Raw genomic sequence first — 19,541 nt, forward strand, 5'->3', positions numbered from 1 at the left:
AATGTATCATTAAGGACGACCACATATGGCTTGATTTTGTTAAATGCAAGTATTTATTTCCTTTCTTGGAACCACTTGTTTTTCGAGAATTTCTAACAATTTGTGAAATATGAAATAGAAATCTTGCTTATAAGTGCAGAAGAAATACTGCCAGTTGGCAAGAGAACGACACCATTTTTTTTTCTTTAACCAAAAACCTGCATAGGGAGATAAAAATCCAATTGAAAAAATCCACTTGAGAAGTTTTCGTTGGGGAAGATGGTTGTGGAAGGGCAAAAAAATCGCAGGTGATTCACTCCTCTTGACTAGGTGGCGCTAGGAAGTGCAGAGTTTATATCCGGCTGAAGAAATTCCTCTTTCTCAGCTCCGCTTCTCTATTGTTTTGAAGTTGCGGCCGCGCTAACGAATGACGTCATTATACTACGCGACCCTGCATGTACTTCAACCACGTGTGGGTGACTGAATAATTTTCTTTAGATAACGAAAGTTGTTGTTTTTCTTTAAAATAATTTCAGGTTCTGAATACGTAACGTCTTGTCGACTGTGTTTATGCTTGAACAGAGCACAGCCCTGACAACAGGATCTGTGAAGAATAAAAAATAAGTTGTTCTGTTTAAACTTCGGAAGTCAGTCTTTGTTTCTGACCGACTCTGAAGAAGGATGGCGGAGTGCTTGTTAAATCTGCAAACCCAGCTTGACTCTTTCATGCACGTTTTGCTCAAATCGATCGTGTATGAAGTGTCAGAAGTTTTTGGAAACAGGATGTCTGACTCCGAGAACAAGTTTCAAGACAAACTCCGCAGTATCTCCCAGATCCTGGTGAGACGGGCCGTGTTTAAAATCACACAGTGTGTGGAGGACAGTGTCGGGAGTGAAATGGCGCAACTGAAGAAGGAAAACGAGAGCTTGAAGTGGAGATTGAAGCTGTGGGAGAAGGAGTCGGGAGCAGAAGGATATCAGGGACCGACAGATCATGTTGGATACACGCTTCCCTGTGAAGTGACTGCAGGAGTAAAAGAAGAAATGGACACGAAACTAGAGCTGTCAGGTCAGTGTGGTGACTTGTATGTAGTCGGGATCTGTGCGAGTTTAAAAACAGTGTCTTTAACTTCCTCACTGGTGAGAGTATAGTGGAGAGATGCAGAGTGAAGTGGGAAAGACTTGTGTGTTGTAGCAACGGGATTTTTTACTGGAAACTAAACTGTTTTGTCTGGTTACGGTAATAAACACCTCGTTCAGATTCAGCAATTGTTTCACTGAATCAGTGAATAAATACAACGTCATTAGGAAAGAAAACGTATAGATATTGATTTTATGTCGTATTGGCTTTTTATATATTTACTGATGAATGTGTATATAACAATAATTTTAATCGGTTTAAGTATTTCAGTCCTCCGGTCCTCCTCTTCTCAATGCAGTCTTAATCTTAATGTACTGTAGTGTCCAGTCGGTCAGTGAGTCTGCATTAACCCCTCTCTCTCAGTGCTGTGTTATTGTACTACAGTGTCCAGTCATTGTGTCTGTATTAACCCCTCTCTCTCTCAGTGCAATGTTAGTGTACTTTAGTGTCCAGTCAGTGTGTCTCTATTAACCTCTCAGTGTCAGTGCAGTGTTAAATGTAGTGTGCAGCGTTATGTGTAATGTTGTTGTGATATTATTCCAGTAGACTCGCATTTTATACAGCAGTTTCGGTCCTGACAAAGCCTGTATATCCAAAATTGCATATAATCAGAACACCATCCTTAAATGGAGCGGAGGGGCGGAGCAGTGGCTCTGTGGCTAAGGATCTGCGCCTGTGGCTGGAAGGTCGCAGGTTCAAATCCTGCGGCTGGCAGAGGAATCCTACTCCATTGGGCCCCTGAGTAAGGCCCTTAACCCTAACTGCTCCAGAGGTGCTATACAATGGCTGACCCTGCGTTCTGACCCCAAGCCTCTCTCCCTATCTGCTTGTCTCATGGAGAACAAGCTAGTGTATGTGAAAAGATAAATTCCTAATGCAAGAAATTGTATAGGGCTAATAAAGTAATCTTATCTTATCTTAAACAACTCATCTGTCACTGTACTAGCATGTCCATGTATATAGTGTAAATTACAATAAAAACAGTGATACAATTTAACTTTTCTTGTCTTGCTTTTTTTCCCTCTTTGTACTTATATTGATGTTCATGCTGCATGATAACTAGTGACTAGTTCCCAAAGAGCAGCTCAGCTGCGTGCTGTTAAGACTTGAATTTTTGGGGATTCCCACATCTTTATTTATAGTATTTGATTTTTTTTTCACAGCTGACTGGCTATACATGAATTTGTGTAAAAATACGTAACGTAAAATATGAGTCTGCTGTATTTTAAATCCTTTTTCAAGTTATGTGTTCAGAGATGAAGTGTGTTTGAATCTGTGATGTATATCAAGTTCTGAAAATGAGTTTTGAAAAGTTAATTTACTTACTACTGTTGTGTCATACAAATGACAAAGTTCAGGTGTCAGTGAAGCAGAAGTCTCTTTATTTCATATGCATATGGAAGTCTGGCTTCCAACCACCGGACTTAAAAATAAGTAGCTAAAGATGTTCTTTTATACCTTTAAACAAACAAGTTACTATGACGCATTCTAAACAAATGATAAGACAGCAACACATGCCGATTAATTATATCTAAGTTGCAGACTAGACAACAGTTAGTTCTTTTCACATTCTGGGCGTACAGCCAGCTTACCAAATACATACCTTTACCTTACTGACCAAGAACAGGCAGCATCTTTAAATATTTGGGCACAAAGCTAACTTCAAGACACTAGACTGCATAGTTTGCAAAATACAAAAAAATACAAAAACAAAAAAATGCTATTATCATCTCACTTCCCAGGTCTCTCCCTTATCTATTCACTGCTAAATAACGTCTTTGCTATCTGAAATTTAAATTTTAAGCTAGTACTTTTTGTGTGGATATTACTTCCTTTTGAGCACTACTCGAAGCTCGTGTTAAAACTCAGGGCTCAATACTTGACCCTTTACTTTTCAGCATTTACATGTGTCCACTTGGTCAGCTTTTAAGGTCACATGGCCTCAACTGTCATTTCTATGCTGATGATTTTCACCTAGACGTCCATACCAAACCTGACACTGATGTGGCTTTCTCTATTTTATCGAATTGCATCTCCGACATAAAAAACCTATGTGACTCAGAATTTCCTTCATCTTAACTGTGACAAGACTAGAGTCATGCTTATTGGCACCACCCACAAACTTTGTAAAACCAATGCTCTAGACCTATCCGTAGATAGTTCTGTACTTGAGCTTCAGTCTAAATTGAAAACCCGAAGATATTTAACTCAGACCTGACATTGGACCCATATGTGCAGCATATTGTCAAAGCATCTTCCTTTCACATACTATACAGCCACCTTTGAAGGTTTTATATACAGATGCAGCCATTCAAAACGCGTGAGGTACACCATGGTACAACATGGTGGGCGTGTTGCATGAAAACACGGTATGATGCAGTGTAACGTGTCATATGACGTCATATCGGAAAGTATCCGGAATCACCTTGTAAAACTGCCAGGAGGAGCTATTAAAGGTTAACTCTCATGTACAGCATTTGAGCTTTTAAATTTAAACTGTGTATTACAGCATGTTAATCATCAGTCATTAAAAAGTTAGTATATTTTTTGAATGCAAGATTGTTCAGTTGGGCAAAAGTACACAACACAACCTTTATCATAAATATTTTAATTATGCAGAAATATTTTATGCATCAAAGCCTTTACCGAAGATATCACTAATAGTATTAATGAATGACCTTGGATAAGCTGTAAACTCAAAGTATTACGCTGGTCCACATTATTTGTAACCGTCATTTTAAATGAAAATACTTTTAATTATTCATCGACAAAAAGTAACACCACAGCATTTCGTTGATCTAACTAACAAGAATGGGACATTAGCTAGACAATATGATAAAGGAATAAATGACTTTTTTGGTTTATTTCTTTAGCACATTTATTTGAACATTTCCATCGATTGTACAAGCACTGAAAAACTGCCAAATCCCTAGTTCGTCGGGCATTTTCTTTTACTATAACAGACATAAAAACTCCCTTGCTTTTAACAGAGCGTTTCATAATTTCTAACAACGAAAATGATTTAAACTGCGACACTTTTATATCAAGAGCTCAAAATATCACAAGGATCCTCAAGAGATCAACAAAGACAACAGAAAAAGATATGTGTATCAGATACTGTACATGAGAATCCAAGCTTTTTTTATCTACGCTAAGAAGTAGTCTTTAAAATTTCTTCATCACACAGTGAAGTCAAAATTCCGGGATGTGCGTATATTAGAAAATATAGGACTTCTTCGAATGTGTGTCAGGCAATCAGACTTTGGGACCAGAATTATCAGTTTTATTAAATGTCTTTTTGATACAATCAGACAAATGCAACATAAATTGTTATCTTTGTCTTTTAAGTATCTTAATAAACTATCAGCATAGCTTTCTCCCCGTTTAGATTTATTTTTCTTGGGATTTTGGGATCAAACGTGGGAAGATTAGATTGTAATCATTTTTATTTTTTAAATACATTTTAGGAAAGTGTAATCTATACTAAAAAGCTGTATTTATTTTAATGATTCCCTCTCGCACTCCAAAACATACTGGTAGGTTAATTGGCTTATGGGAAAACTGGCCCTGGTTATGTGTGTTTGTGTCTGTCTGTCCTGTGATGGACTTGCGCTATGTCCAGGGTGTATTCTGCCTTGTGTCCGTTGCTTACTGGGATAGGCTCCAAATCCTCTGTACTGGATAAAGAGATTAGAAAATGGATGGAAGTAAAGGCACTGTGTGGATGGAACTATACACAGTGTTAGAAACCCACTGTGAGATGGCAGCATCTCACTGAGGCTAAATTATTTTATAGGGCTGGCTTAAGGAAACAGCCTTTCCACCTCTCTTGCACATCAATAGCCATACCTAGTTAGTTATTTCAACAAATCTTAAGATGCTGGCTCTGTGGATCCGCATCAGCTATGTTTGTCCATTCCTTCAATTCATGTGCATCCAACACACAGTTCAATGCTAGCAACTACACAAAATCTAAAATACAATCCTCATTTCAGTATCTATGTAAACATACAGTCTGTTAACTTCATCATCTTCATCAAAAGTATGCCTAACCCCATCAGGTTGTGTTCTTGTTATCAGTGTATTCCTCAACTTTCCTCAAATTATCTTTTTCCTACCAACATCTCTAGTCTTATATCCTGCAATAACTCAGCCAACACTTAACCCCTCAAAAGCTGCATGTGTTAATTTCTTTAAATCACAAATATCATATGTAAATACTGGCCATGTAATACTCTGCATGGTGGAATAATAGTTTATTTTAAAGGGAACTAGAGAAACTAGGAACTAGAGAAATCAAGAAAGCCATTTCTTTCTAGAATTAATAAATGCACATCCTGTTCACTGGGGAAATTAAATCCACACTTTAATATGCATCTTTAATATGTTCAGAATTTGACAGCGAGAATCCTGATCGGGATGCATTACGCCTGTCCTTGCACTGGCTTCCTATCAGGTTTCGAGTCAACTTCAAAATCCTCATCCTCATTCAGTACCTATCTGGCATATTATCTGTCTACTCCCCACCTTTGTCCGTCTGACTCTGGTCTTCTAGCTGTCCTCAAGAACATCTACATTCTGTGGGTGACAGGACCTTCTCTAGCTGCACCCCAGAGCTCTGGATTTGTATCCCCAGTGATATCAGTCACCTACCCTGAGTGCATTTAAATCTAACCTCAAAACCTTTTTCAGAAGAATTAGTGTCTGTATCTGCTTCATTTTCTAATTGTGGTAGCACTTCTAACTGCTTGTCTTTCTTTTATGTATTTACTTTGTAATCTGTGGTCCTTATAACTGTTTTTACATCTACTGTATTGCTTTATTGCTTTGTCACTCTTCTCATTCGCTCTTTGCTAAATGACTTTTCATACTAATCTGATCAATCTAACTGCTTATTTTCTGTGCTTTCTCTATCCTGTTAGATTTACAATTATTCTGAAATTTTTCTTCTTGAAATGACTCATTTTTAAATACCTTTTTTCACTGTTAATATCTTGCAGCAACTATGCGACAAAATATACACTTAGCTCAACCTGACAGTTCATCCTGCTACCAACATTGAATAAAAAAATCTTTAGATTTCTATATTTGTCTTTATCTAGTGGTTTCATTAGTGACACAGGCTAAACTTTCTTGGAAAAATGTATTTTATGTGTTGCGAAAAACTGACTTGCTTTAACAAAATATATTTACAGATCCTTTCGCCTGGCAATCTACCTGAATGCCCAACTATCTGTGAAGCCCTCCATGAAACCATGTTTGCTATTAATTCATTTGGATCTCACTGACAGAATTGCTGTTTTTTATGCGTGCTAAGTTTCTGATTCCTCACTCTGTTTCATGTGTAGAGATGGATAAGACTTTATTGATCCCAAAGGGAAATGGACGTACATGTTCATGAACATGTTTGCATGTTCTTTTGTAATATACACTTTTTGTGATTTTTCTGTATATCTAAGCAAGTGTTCCTGCATCCCTCTTCTGCACTATGTATAGTCATGGCTTTTTTCTGTTTGCTTATTTCAAAGTAACACCTGCTCCATTTCTAAAACTTTTTGCTCTTGTGCATTTTTGTATTTTTTACACCTCTAGCACTTTAACGTCCTGAATTTATATTTGCCTTAATTTGTAGGACGAATTTTAGTTTTAGCCTTAAAAAGCTTCAGTTTTCACTATCTTTTGTTTCTTGTCCTTCAACTGTTATTATTGATCATCGAAGTATTGTACTTGACATGACTTGATTCACCCTTTCCTGAACATCTGTGAGTGGCAGAGATAGTGCTGTCTCTGGTGCGATCTTTTGCAGCTGACATTTCACTGTTTTAAACGAATAAGAAATTAGATTGCTCATAAATCACTTATTCTAAATAAACACAGCGTAATTGCTCTCTGAAAATGTTTTCTTGTTCGTTTTGGAGACCTTGATCGAAACTGATTTTAGATGTCAGAAAGGATTTATTTTCTCTGTGTATTTCTGTGTGCGTATTTCCTACATTGCTTTGTCGAGATTTTAACTTTATATTTAGGCTCAGATTTCAACTATAAATCTCACACTAATTACTAGCGGTAAATACTGATGTTTTGCTCCCTCTTACCACAAAAATCTATATGTATTGTATCTGGGATGACCTAATTTTTGTACGTGTACCTACTGTGATTCGGAAACGGAACGGTTAAAGATGGCGACAAGTCAGGCACCCAGAGGGAGGGGGAGAGGGGGTGCGTCTTCCTGCCTCCATAACTAAAATGCCAAATAGGAGTGGCTTAAGCGATGTACACAGTCATGTAACTGACAGTTTGAGGTAGCCTATCGTATAGATTTCGCTTTGTTGCTGATAGATTAAGCTTTCGAAACTCAGCCCCAAATTCATGTGACTGATTTTTCACCCTGTTTCGTTGGTTAAACGCAATGATCACATGCACCACCATGGTAACTTGGATGTGTAGTTTTTAATTCAGTTTGAATTATAACTGTACGTACTGTCTTCATATTTGGCAAGGGCTTTAAAGAGAGGGCGCGCCAAAAATATTCGATGCCGTCGTCCTGGAAGAATTTGACCTCAGAACGTTTGACTAGCCTACTGTATGTTCCTAAATTAATATCATTTATGACCTTCTATCTATATACCTTCTTCTGCTCCTCTTCTTTTTATGCTCAGCTACTAAAATTTCCCTTTAGCGGTAAAATTTCCTATAAATATTCAATACTAAGCGGATTAAAATGTGCACAGTAAAGAGATTAAATGATTAAATCTTTTCACTACCGACTAATGCACCATGAGTGCCCGTCGGTACCGTGCATTTTGAATGGCTGCATCTGTATAATAAAGTTTATTATTATTATTATTATTATTATTATTATTATTATTATTATTATTATTATTATAATAAAGGTCTTGTCTTCTTGTCCTGTGTTTTCAGGCTCAGAGGCCAGTGTTCTCCCTGATGCTGGGGAAAGGGCTCCTCTTGAACAGCAGCACAGTGAGGAGGAGGAGTGGAGCTCCAGTCTGATGCAGGAGACAGAGATCACTGCTGCAGAAGGGAAAGAGACACTCAGTGAGCAGCACACAGAGAGCAGACAGAGTGTGGAGGATCTGGACTCTGTGCCCATGATGAAGACGGAGCCTGAGAGTGGGACACCTGGACTCTTAGTATGTGATGCTTTTACAGAGAAGATTAATAATCAGGACACGAACAATATGTCACAAGGTTGTAATGAACTTTACTGTGTCTCTGTACAAGAGCTCAAAGAAGAACTGAGTGAGTTTAATCTTACAGATAAGGACATGGAGCCCCAGTTGATTGACCCCGCAGAGCTGAAGAAGGAGCCCCAGGTGATTCATACTGCTGAGCTGCACACTGAAGGACACGATGGAGAAAACAAATCTCAGTTTCAGAACAGAGAGCAAAATCATTCCATGAAGGATTTGCAGAATAAGAAACCCCAGCATGATCAGACAATGAGGAAGAATCACTCAAAGCCTTGCTCAGATGGAGTGGACAAACTGCCATTACAACACAGGGATGAGCAGCCTTTTTGTCAGTCTAGAATTTCAAAAAACCTTCGCTCAGGAGAGAAATCTTTCACTTGCCGTCAGTGTGGGAAGAGTTTTAGTCAGTCACACAACTTAAAAAGACACCAGGGTATTCACACAGGAGAGAGACCATTCAGCTGCAATCAGTGTGAGAAGAGTTTTAGAGACTCAAGTGCCTTAATAGTCCACCAGCGCATTCACACAGGAGAGAGACCATTCAGCTGCAGTCAGTGTGGGAAGAGTTTTAGTCAGTCAAGAACCTTAATAGTCCACCAGGGCATTCACACAGGAGATAAATTATTCAGCTGCTGTCAGTGTGGGAAGCGTTTTAGTCAGTCACACTACTTAAAAAGACACCAGCGTATTCACACAGGAGAGAGACCATTCAGTTGCAGTCAGTGTGGGAAGAGTTTTAGAGTCTCAAGTGCCTTATTAGCCCACAATCGCACTCACACTGGAGAGAGACTGTTCAGCTGCAGTCAGTGTGGGAAGAGTTTTAGTAAATCAAGTAACTTAAGAGCCCACCAGCGCACTCACACAGGAGAGAAACCATTCAGCTGCAGTCAGTGTGGGAAGCGTTTTAGTCAATCACATGACTTAAAAAGGCACCAGCTTGTTCACACAGGAGAGAGACCGTTCAGCTGCAGTCAGTGTGGGAAATGTTTTAGTCTTTCAAGTAACTTAAGAGCCCATCAGCGCATTCACACAGGAGAGAGGCAATAGAAAACACTAGGGAGGAGATCACACACCTATCTACATCAGTGGAACTGCAGTGGAGAGGGTCAGCAGTTTCAAGATCCTGGGAGTTAACATCTCAGAGGACTTAACCTGGACCCACCACACTAAAACCATGGTCAAAACAGCACGGCAGCGCCTATTCTTTCTCCGTAGGCTAAAGAGGTTTGGCATGCCATCACATATCCAGGCCAACGTCTACAGGTGCACTATTGAGAGCATCCTGACTGGTTGCATCACTGCCTGGTATGGGAACTGCTCCGCCCGGGATCGCAAAGTACTGCAGAGGGTGGTGAAGTCAGCACAGCTCATCACCGGCTGTGAGCTACAAAACATCCAGGATATCTACTCAGCTAGATGTCTGAAGAAGGCCAGGTCCGTTCTCAAGGACCGCAGTCATCGCAGTCACAAACTATTTTCCCTCCTACCATCCGGTTAACGGTACCAAAGTATTCGGTCCAAGTCCAACAGACTACGGAACAGCTTCTACCTCCAGGCAATCAGACTGCTAAATAGCCAACCTCCAGCTCCTTTAGCAAATCACATGTAATGGCTACATGGACACACAGTTTTCACTGTATTCAGCATAACTGCACTACTTGTATATATTGCATACACCATGGACACATAGCAGCTCTACTCATATTGAGTTTTATTAAATTTCTATTACATCTGTTATTATGTAACCTTATTTTCATAATCTCAATTTTGTGATTTTTGTGTTTTTGTGATTTCTGTGATTCTTGTGATTTTTGTGAGCTTGCAGAAAAGACATTTCATTGCCAGCAACTACTGCTGCATGCTCTGTTGTTGTGCATTTGATAAATAAACTTTGAAAATAAATTGTTGCAGTCAGCGTGGGAAGAGTTTTAGTGACTGAATCACCTTAAGACACCACCAGCGCATAAGATAAGATCACTTTCTCACATTAGGATTTTGTCTTCTCACAACACTCTCACTATGAGGCCCACAGATAGGAAGAGAAGCTAGGGGTCAGCATCTCTGGTGTAGTTGTGGTTAAGGGCCTTGCTCAGGGGCCCACCAGCATAGGATTTCTCTGCCAGCTGTGGGATTTGAACCAGCAACTTTCCACCCACAGATATACATCCTTAGCTACAGAGCCACTGCACCTAATCACACCAGAGAGGGACCTTCCAGCTGCAGTCAGTGTGGAAAGGGTTTTATCCAGTCAGGTGACTTAAAAATACACCGCTTTAGTCACCACTTTAGTTTTTGATTTAATCATAGTCTTAGTCAAGTCAACTGAAATGTCTATTAGTTGAAGTAGGTAACTGCGTCAGCATGTGACATCTGTTAAAAGTTCCTCAGCTGACACTTTGCGTTTTCTTCTCTTTTCAGCATGGAACAAACCTGTACTTGTTCCTAAAATGTCTATTAGTTACTTTGTAGTCACCCACTTTTGATTTAGTCTAGTCAACTAAATGTTGACTATAATTACTCTTACTTATGGTTGATTAGAACAGAATTGGTTCTAGTCATGCAGTTTACTTTATGTGTATAATAACATGTATAAAGATTTACATGTTAGGATGAGCGATTATATGAGCGATTACATTAGGATGAGCGATCCCTCCTCAGCAAAGGGCTCAGTTTTGTACCAGTTCCAAGGAAGCTGGACATCCCCCAGACCAATGTCGACCTTAACCGCTTTTACCGCAGGATCCGTCTCAGAGCACATTTTGCCGACAATTCCTCTTCACAGGCAGCTGATAACAACCCGGTTATTGATGTCATTAACAACATTAATCCCAAACAGAGCTGTTGGACTCCCTCCTCTGGCCGTTTTCCACCAGTTGATTATTTCATCAACCAATGCACTAATCAAGCTCCCAAGGCACTCTCTATACCCAGTAAACATAGGTCTAACCTCACCCAAGGAGAAAATCAGGCGCTCCAGTCTCTCCGCAACAGGGATGATATCGTCATCAAACCAGCGGACAAAGGAGGTGCTGTTGTGGTGTGGCATAAGGATCTGTATGTCTTTGAAGCCTAAACAACTAACTGACACTAACTGACACTTCTGCCTACCTCCCTCTCCAACAGGACCCTACCACTGACTACCAAAAGGAAGTGGTATCCACCATTTCCCTTCTTATCAGCGGTAACGAGCTCCCCCAGGAGGCGAACCGGCTCATCATGGAACATCCACAGGTATCTCAATTTTACCTCCTCCCCAAAATCCACAAACCGGACACCCCTGGACAGCCCATCGTATCAGCATGTAACTGTCCAACTACTTACATCTCAGCCTTTCTCGACAGCCTCATGAGACCGCTGGTTGAAGATCTTCCCTCATACATCATAGACACCAACCGCGCGCTCCAACTTTTCAATGATTTCCAATTTCAGGGTACCGAATGCCACATTTTTACCATGGACATCACATCTCCGTACACCGTCATTCCCCATAATGATGGCCTTACAGCCCTCAAGCACACGCTGGACAAACGCACAGTGCTTGATCCACCCACCCACACCCTGGTACGCCTTGCAGAATTGGTCCTCACACTGAACGCATTCTCTTTCAATAATCTTTATTACAAAAAGGTCAGTGGAGTTGCCATGGGCACCAGAATGGGACCCAGCTATGCCAACATTTTTGTCGGCTGGGTAGAAGAACGCTTCTTCACTTCCTACACTGGCTATGTCCCTGACTTCTATAAACGATATATTGATGACTGCGTTGGTGCCGCCACATGCTCCAATGATCAGCTTGAGTTCTTCCTGCACCATTTCACCAACTTCCACCCGTCCCTCAAATATACGGTTAACATATCTTCCACCACTCTTCCGTTTCTAGACATCCACTTGTCTATCAACTACCCCCGTAGACATCCACTTGTCTACCAACTGTCCACTCGAAGCCCTCGAAATGTACTCATTTTTCATCAACAGAGAATACCCCAGCAGTGTGATTGACAGGGCCCTTGCCCGAGCCAAAAACACCCCCCGGACCATCAACCTGATCAGGAACTCTCGCCGTAACAACCGCATTCCTTTCGTGCTTCCTTACCACCCTAACACACTTCCTATCCCCAGGACCATTAACCACAACTTTTCCATCCTACAGAATGATCCCTCCATTGGGGCCCTCTTTTCTGATCGCCCTATCATCTCATATCCGCCGACCACCTAATCTGCGTAACCTCCTTGTTCACAGCTCCCTTGACCGCCCTCAACAACCATCCACACCAGGCACTTTCCGTTGCAACAGAGCTCGCTGTATCACTTGCAAGTACACAGCCACCACCACACTCATTCAAGGCCCCTCAGGACAATTCCGGATCACCCAGACAGCATCTTGTACCTCCAGCAACCTTATTTACTGTATCTCTTGCAGTAAATGCCCAGCCATCTACATTGGAGAAACAGGAAGGAGACTCGGAGACCGCTTCAGAGAACACGTCAGGGCTGTGAAGATTAAAGATCTCTCCAAGCCCATTGTTTCTCATTTCACCTCTGACGGCCACGACCACTCTAATCTCTCCGTCTGTGTTCTCAAAGACGGTTTTCCGAACTCATACATCAGAAAGACCACCGAAACTAAAATTATTCTGCAGCTAGGATCACACATTCTCCCTTCCCTTAACGACAGACTACTGTTCTTTTAAATTTTCTCCATTCATTGGAAGTTTCATTTCACACCTCTCTGCACCCATTCTGACTTCACACCTCTTGATTGGCCTCTCTTTCTGTCCCCTGCTCCCGCCTCTCACTCCTCCTCCCTCCCAACCTTTGTTCTCCCGCTACTTTACCTTTGCCTACTGCCCTGTCTCTCTCACACCTGAAGAAGGCTCCACGGCCGAAACATTGTGTTCTCTTTCTTCTTTTTTTCAGCATGGAATAAACCTATAACTTGTTCCTTTTTTAATCAAAATAATATTAAGACCTGTATGTATTCAAATAGTATTATCATTATTTATACTTACGCATCAAAAGACGATTGCTGAGAAAAACATGACAGTATTTAACCTAAATGGCAAACAACAAATATCAGCAATGCATTGTGGTATATAACCAGAAAAGATGCTGTGTTAGATGTGTTTTCAATTTCAATTATATATGCATTTATTAACGTTGTCAATATTATTACGGTTGCAATTTAACCATGGTGAGAATCCCTGCCTGTCATACAAGAGAGTGGGGTTTGATTCCAGACAGGGAGCTAAGGAGCTTTTTCTATGACCTGTTTACAATTTAAACTGAGACACCAGTGAGACACCTTTCTTCTACAGAAATCTATTTTTTTTAAAGGAGATGAATTGGTTAAAACAACACAAAACATCAAAGTGAAGTTGCTTTTCAGCAACTCCTTGGCTACATGGGAATTTTGTTTTTTTGACAGTAGGGTCATTTGCAAAATTAAACAAGGAATTGATTCACTCCTGTGGAATACTGTATAAAATGGAAGACAGGTTTGATATGGAAACAACTACACACATTTTAGTTTTTTTTCCAATTGTACTCCCATCAAAGTGACATAAGAAAAGTCATTGTCAGAAGTGGGATATGAAAACAAGCCACCAGGGGAGACGGCTGTAATAACGTCACCAGAAATATATTGAAAACAAATGGGCTGTCACTAAGGAAATTCATAGAGAAATACAGGTCCCACCATAAAACACCATAAGTAGTGCAAAACATGTTAAGTTATTTCTGTACTTCATCAGTGTCGGTAAAAGAGGGACTCAAGGACACAAAGACTCTAGTTTGGGATTCAGGCTGAGAAAGGGAAGTGTGACTTTGGACACAGGGCATTGCAGAGAGGAACAAATGGCGCAACGAAACAAAATGCCAAAACCCCAGATTGAACCAGGGACCTTTAGAGCATCAGTCTAAGGCTTTCTCAGCTGAGCTATTTCAACCTCTGTGTACGATCCAACCTCTGCTGTCTGCAGTAGCCTCCCAAAGTTCCAGCATGAGTGCACGAAGAGGAGTGGTAGAGTGTTACTGCAATGTCATTCAGAAGGGTAGTGATCCAGCTCAGCTCTCTGAGGTTTGGTAGATACATCTTCTTCATGAGTAATGTAGGATCAACGTCTTCAGGCTGGAGGAAGGGCTTGCATTTTGGCAGTAGTAACTGACTGAGTAGTGACTTCTAGGACCTGGTCTTATCAGGTTGCTTTGCCACGTATGTCAGTTCTGCTGAAAAGACCTGTCTCTAGGAAATTTAGGAAGCAGAAGAATGACTATGTGAAAGGTGACATGATCTGCTGGCTGTTTGATGTGATCATGAATGACACAGGAAATTCGAATTCTTGCAATAAAACAAAACAAGATCCATAAAACACTGGTGGGAGTGCAAAATGTGAGAAGATAAAAAGACACCTGTTTCTGCAAAATTTCAAACAGGGGATCTTGCACATGTGTGATGAACGTGATAATCACAATATTACAGAAATGACAGCAGCATTGAACATGGCGAGACGTAAAAGATTGTTAATTCCCTTCAAATACTCACAGTGTGTTTATTCTGCTGTATTAATTTACTGTGCTCATCCGGCAGTAACAAACCTGTTATCTACACACTGCTCCCAGGTGACTCCACATTCTACAGCTCTCTAGCAAAAGAGGAAGTCAGACTACAGAAATGGAGAAAATCTCCTCTTCAGAATGTGGAAATATATTCCTGAGAGAAGCCGTTTCTTGAAGTTCAACACTCTCTGCAAGTCACCCATTCCCACCTTGCGCAGTGCAGTGGTTATCACATTCTCTTAACACACCAAAGGGTTTCAGTTTGAAAGCGGGCGAAAACAAGTGATCACTTTTTGCACATTTGTCACTGCTGAGGTTGCTTTATGGGTCTATTTTCTATACTGTGCTGATCAATTGGAAATCAAATGGCAAAAAAGACCCGTTCCCACACCTAAGGTCAAATATTAGGAATCAAAACTGCTCGATTGTATGGAAGCACACAGCTTTATTAAGATGTCCAAGTGCAAGATCTTTTTATTCATAGAAGACCCTATTTATGTTATATGAGAAATATTAATATTAATACAGAATCTTTTTTCACCAAATAAATGGGCTTCCTGACTTCAGAAAGCCTTCTAGACAAATACTAAAAGAGCAAAAATTCCATTTGGTCAAAGAAATGAAAACACATACCCTACCAAACCGTGAGTACAGGCCATTCAGGGTGATAATACAGAAACATTTATAATTCAACAAATAAAACCTGTCAACTGGTAATCACCACTTATTATAAAAAATAAGTAGCAATACACAGTAGGGGACTCTTGAGTGCAAGTTAAATCCATGCAAGAAGGGGGTTTAGTGTTGTATTTCCAAATCAGATATGCAAATGAGAGATCTGGCCCAGCCAATCTCAAAGCTCCCTTGGTCTGGAATGGAGCTGCTCCCCTCTTCTAGTTATTCACACTGGAGTTAGGTTACATATTAGCACATTTCATCTAACAGTTGCTCCAGAAACAAAAACGTAAACAAATGACCTGGAATGTGACCACACCTATTAGAATGTAGTTCAACAGATAACTTGTAAACCTTGTCATAAGATTTTTTTTGTTCTACAAAATATACTTTATTCCGCAAAAAAAACATCTCAAAAGGAACATCTCACACATATTAACACTCCATGTAATAAAAAACAACGGCGGAACGGAGATTGATTGTCCGTTATCAATCTTTGCAAGTGGGGGCGAATTTGCGCAATTAACAGAGTCCCTCCAAACCTAGCACTTGCTATTGTCTTTAATCCCTGTATAGGGCCCAAAGTCCTTTCCAGCGCTCCCTCGCCGTGGGGAAACCCCATTTGGCGACTAGGCGCTTCGTCCTCCTCCTGAGGTCTGATGGGCTCCCGCAGCGCCCGACAGAGGTTGCAGTAGAAGATGCAGTCGAGTTTCATGGGGAAATGTGGGACATCTCGACCCCCTTCCTCGACCGGCTGACACATCCGTGATGTACTCATACTTGCCGCCCCAGACGAAGCCGAAGATCATCCCTTGCAGCGCTCGTCTGAGTCTGGCCGGCAGCGTGTACACCACCGCCAGGTAAACCAAAGCCGGCAGGATGTCTGCTTTCAACACCATCACTTTCCCTGTGTAGGACAGCGACCGCGTTTTCCACAGACCCAGCTTCGCGTTCACCTTGGCGATCCTCTTGGTCTTGTTGTTGGTCTCGTTGTCCTGGCTCTGGAAGGAAACCCCCAGTATTTTGAGGGGCTCCGTGCAGAGCACGAGACCCTCCGGCGCCGTCGTCCTGTACTTCCAGGGCCCGAAGAACTTCAGTTTGCTCTTTCGGCGGTTGAGTTTCGACCCCGAGGCTCTGGAGTATTGCTCCATGACCTGCAGGGCCCTCCTCAACCCCCTGTCCGACCTCAGGAACAGCGTCGTGTCGTCGGCGTACTGGGAGATCTTCTGGGTTTCCCCCGCGCCTCCCGGTATCTCCAGGGTCCCGTCACACCGTCTCTGCTAAGGGCTCTTGAAGAGCAGGGAGATGATGCCCTCCCTCATGGTGTCTCCGAGTTTCACCCAGCGGAAAATCTCCTGCGCCACTTCCACCAGATCTGCCACCAGGGTGTCCCAGAAGCAGGTGTAGAATTCCTTGGGGATTCCGTCCGGCCCTGGCACCTTGCCATTCTCCATGGACAAGAGCGCCGCCTTCAGCTCCTCGGCCGCGATCGGACCCTCCAAGTCCTCCCTCACCTCCTCAGGTACTCGTGCCTTCAGCTCCTCCAGAAAAGCATCGCCTGCCTCCACCTCCGTCTGCTTTTCTGAAAAGAGCTCCGTGTAGAAAGCGGTGGCCGCTTCTACCTTGTCGCTCTCGTCCAGCACTTCCTCTCCATCTCCCCGTCTCAGGCCGTGGATCACCCTCTTTTCCTGGGCTCCTCGGACCTGATTGAGTTTGCGGAGCCTCTCCTTCAGGTCCCGTGCCCGGGCTGAATTGAAGGCTCCTCCCCCGTTAGCCGAGCTGTACTCCTCCTCTAGTTGTCTCTGGAGTCGTGCAGCTTCCTTCCTCTCCCTGGCCGCCTTCCGTCTGCAGTACGTCTGCGCCAGGGTTCGGGTCCTGTCTTTCACTGACTCCCACCATTCCACCACGGAGCTGTAGCCGTCTCTCAGATCGCCCCAGCTCGCGTAGTCTTTCCGGAACAGTGCCCTGAAGTCGTCTTCCTCCAGTATCTCCCGGTTCAGCTTCCAGTACCCACGACCGAATGCCTGCAGGCTGGTGTTAGCCACCACCGTCAAGCGCTCGTGGTCGGAATACCACGCCGGGGACACCGTCGCCGACTCCAGGGAGCAGGTCGTGTGCAGGAAGATGGAGTCCAGGCGGCTGCACACTCCCCGGGAGTTTTTCCAGGTTGTTCCGGCGTCGTTAGGGCGACACCGTCTGAAGCCGTCTACTAGGGAGAACTGCTTAAGTAGCGATTCCAGCTCTGCCGAGCTAGCGTCGCTCCCCTTCTCCCGGTCGACGTTGAAGTCCCCGCCAAGCACCACCTGTCTGTTGGTGGTGCAGCAGCTGGCCAGGTCAGCAAACACTTCCTTCAGGATAGAGGGTTCTGTTGGAGCATAGACGTTAATTGCTCTCAACTTCTGCCCCCTCCAGTCGATGTGTGCGACCAGGATCCGGCCCTGCACCACCGGGAAGGAGGAAACCAGCGTCATCTCTGGGTTTCCGAGGAGGATTCCCACTCCGGAAGAGTGGACCCCTCCTACACTCCAGCATGATTCTCCCTTCATCCATTCCCTGGTGAATGTCAGCTTGTCGCTTTCATCCTTCAGGTGGACCTCCTGTAAGAAACAAACTGAGAGGCCAGATCATGAAAGACTCCCCGTCTTTTCAACGGGTCTATTAGCCCTCTCACGTTAGTTGTTAGAAAGGTAAGTTTCACAATCATGATTAAACAAGTGAAAGTTGAACCTCCTCTCTTTGTGCTTACAGTGGAAAACTTGGGAGTCTACATCTGGGCACTGTTTAGCCTAGATGTAGCTCCTCTTGTCTGGGTCCTGGGGGGAATATGCTGGGCTCCCTCCAGGTCTCGCTGGGGACTGAAAGGTAAACATGCTGGACAGGTCCAGCCCTACCATCAGTCCCGGCTCCAGGGCGGCTTCAAAGTAATCCTCGTCTTCCTCGAGGATACTCTCCGCCACCGCTTTGGGAAGGCTTTTTTCTTCCCTTTCTCCAGGAGTTTCGGGGACCTCCAGTTGCTCCTGGGCCTCGGGGGAAGGGGGCTCCACTTCCTGGGCTGCCTCTTCCTGTTGTTCCTGGGCCTCGGGGGAGGGGGTTCCGACATCCTGGGCTGCCTCTTCCTGTTGTCCCTGGGCCTCGGGGGAGGGGGTTACCTCTTCCTGGGCTGCCTCCTCCTGTTGTCCGTGGGACTCGGGGGAGGGGGGTTCTGTTTCCTGGGCTGTCACTTCCTGTCGTCTTTGGGCCTTGGGGGGGAGGGTTTCCATTTCCTGGGCTGCCTCCTCCGGTTGTTACTGGGCCTCGGGGGAAGAAAGTTCCGTTTCCTCTAGGACGAGGAAACGGTTCTCCCTTACCACTCTTTTCTTTTGTCCTTCCGAAGGTGGATCCGCCCTGCATCTCTTCTCCCGCTTTCTCTTTCCCTTCTTGCTGGGAGTTATTAGGGCCCTTTCTCCGGTCGGCCATTTTGTCCGTCGTCCTGGCAGCCATCTTGTGGCACTGGTGCAGCTGGGGGTGTGGCCTCGGCAGTTTCGGTTCTCTGCGGGGGAGGTGCGGGTTCTTTGTTCTCACCTCTCTCCCTTTGTCTTGAGACCGTTTTCTGCCCGCCGGCTTCCACCACCTGCGCAAATGAAGGTTTGCTTACCTTGCATTGGTGAAGGAGGTGCCCCTCTTTGTTACAGTTGTGACATCTGACGATGTCACACGTGTTCTCCTTGTGGCATCCTGGGGTAGTAAAGGTACCCCCTGTCGGCTCCGATGTTGAAGCGGGCCGGGGGGTGCTGGAAACCGTCGACGCCCTCTGGGTCCTCTTTCAGGAGGACTCGGTACTGGCGTTTGCCATACCAGACGCCGCAACTGTCCCTGATCTCCGTCGGTTTGCCCACCACAGTTACATACCTCCCTAGGTACGCTGTTACCAGTTCCATTGGTTCATAGGGGTTGTATGTGAGGACTGTGATGGTCCTCTGGTTTGTCTTCCTCATAGGCTC

At 43.5% G+C, this 19,541-nt stretch overlaps 1 protein-coding gene, 1 long non-coding RNA gene and 1 other non-coding gene across 4 annotated transcripts in view; 1 reads left to right on the plus strand and 2 right to left on the minus strand.

Moving 5' to 3' along the window:
- The window catches only part of LOC148670536 (uncharacterized), a 408,685-nt gene that overhangs the window by 117,729 nt on the left and 271,415 nt on the right, over nucleotides 1–19,541 (minus strand). The window lies entirely within an intron of this gene.
- Nucleotides 439–10,238, plus strand: LOC148670546 (uncharacterized). Its single transcript, XM_088632480.1, has 2 exons — nucleotides 439–1,048; nucleotides 8,042–10,238. Exons 1-2 carry the CDS (start codon nucleotides 661–663, stop codon nucleotides 9,376–9,378), a joined length of 1,725 nt encoding a protein of 574 aa, XP_088488606.1. The 5' UTR covers nucleotides 439–660; the 3' UTR covers nucleotides 9,379–10,238.
- On the minus strand, nucleotides 15,435–15,492 carry LOC148670547 (U7 small nuclear RNA). The gene has a single exon (XR_015938921.1). It is a non-coding gene; the product is annotated as a U7 small nuclear RNA (small nuclear RNA).

Source organism: Lepisosteus platostomus, chromosome 5, assembly GCF_059453375.1.
Source record: "Lepisosteus platostomus isolate fLepPlt1 chromosome 5, fLepPlt1.hap1, whole genome shotgun sequence".
Taxonomy (NCBI): domain Eukaryota; kingdom Metazoa; phylum Chordata; class Actinopteri; order Semionotiformes; family Lepisosteidae; genus Lepisosteus; species Lepisosteus platostomus.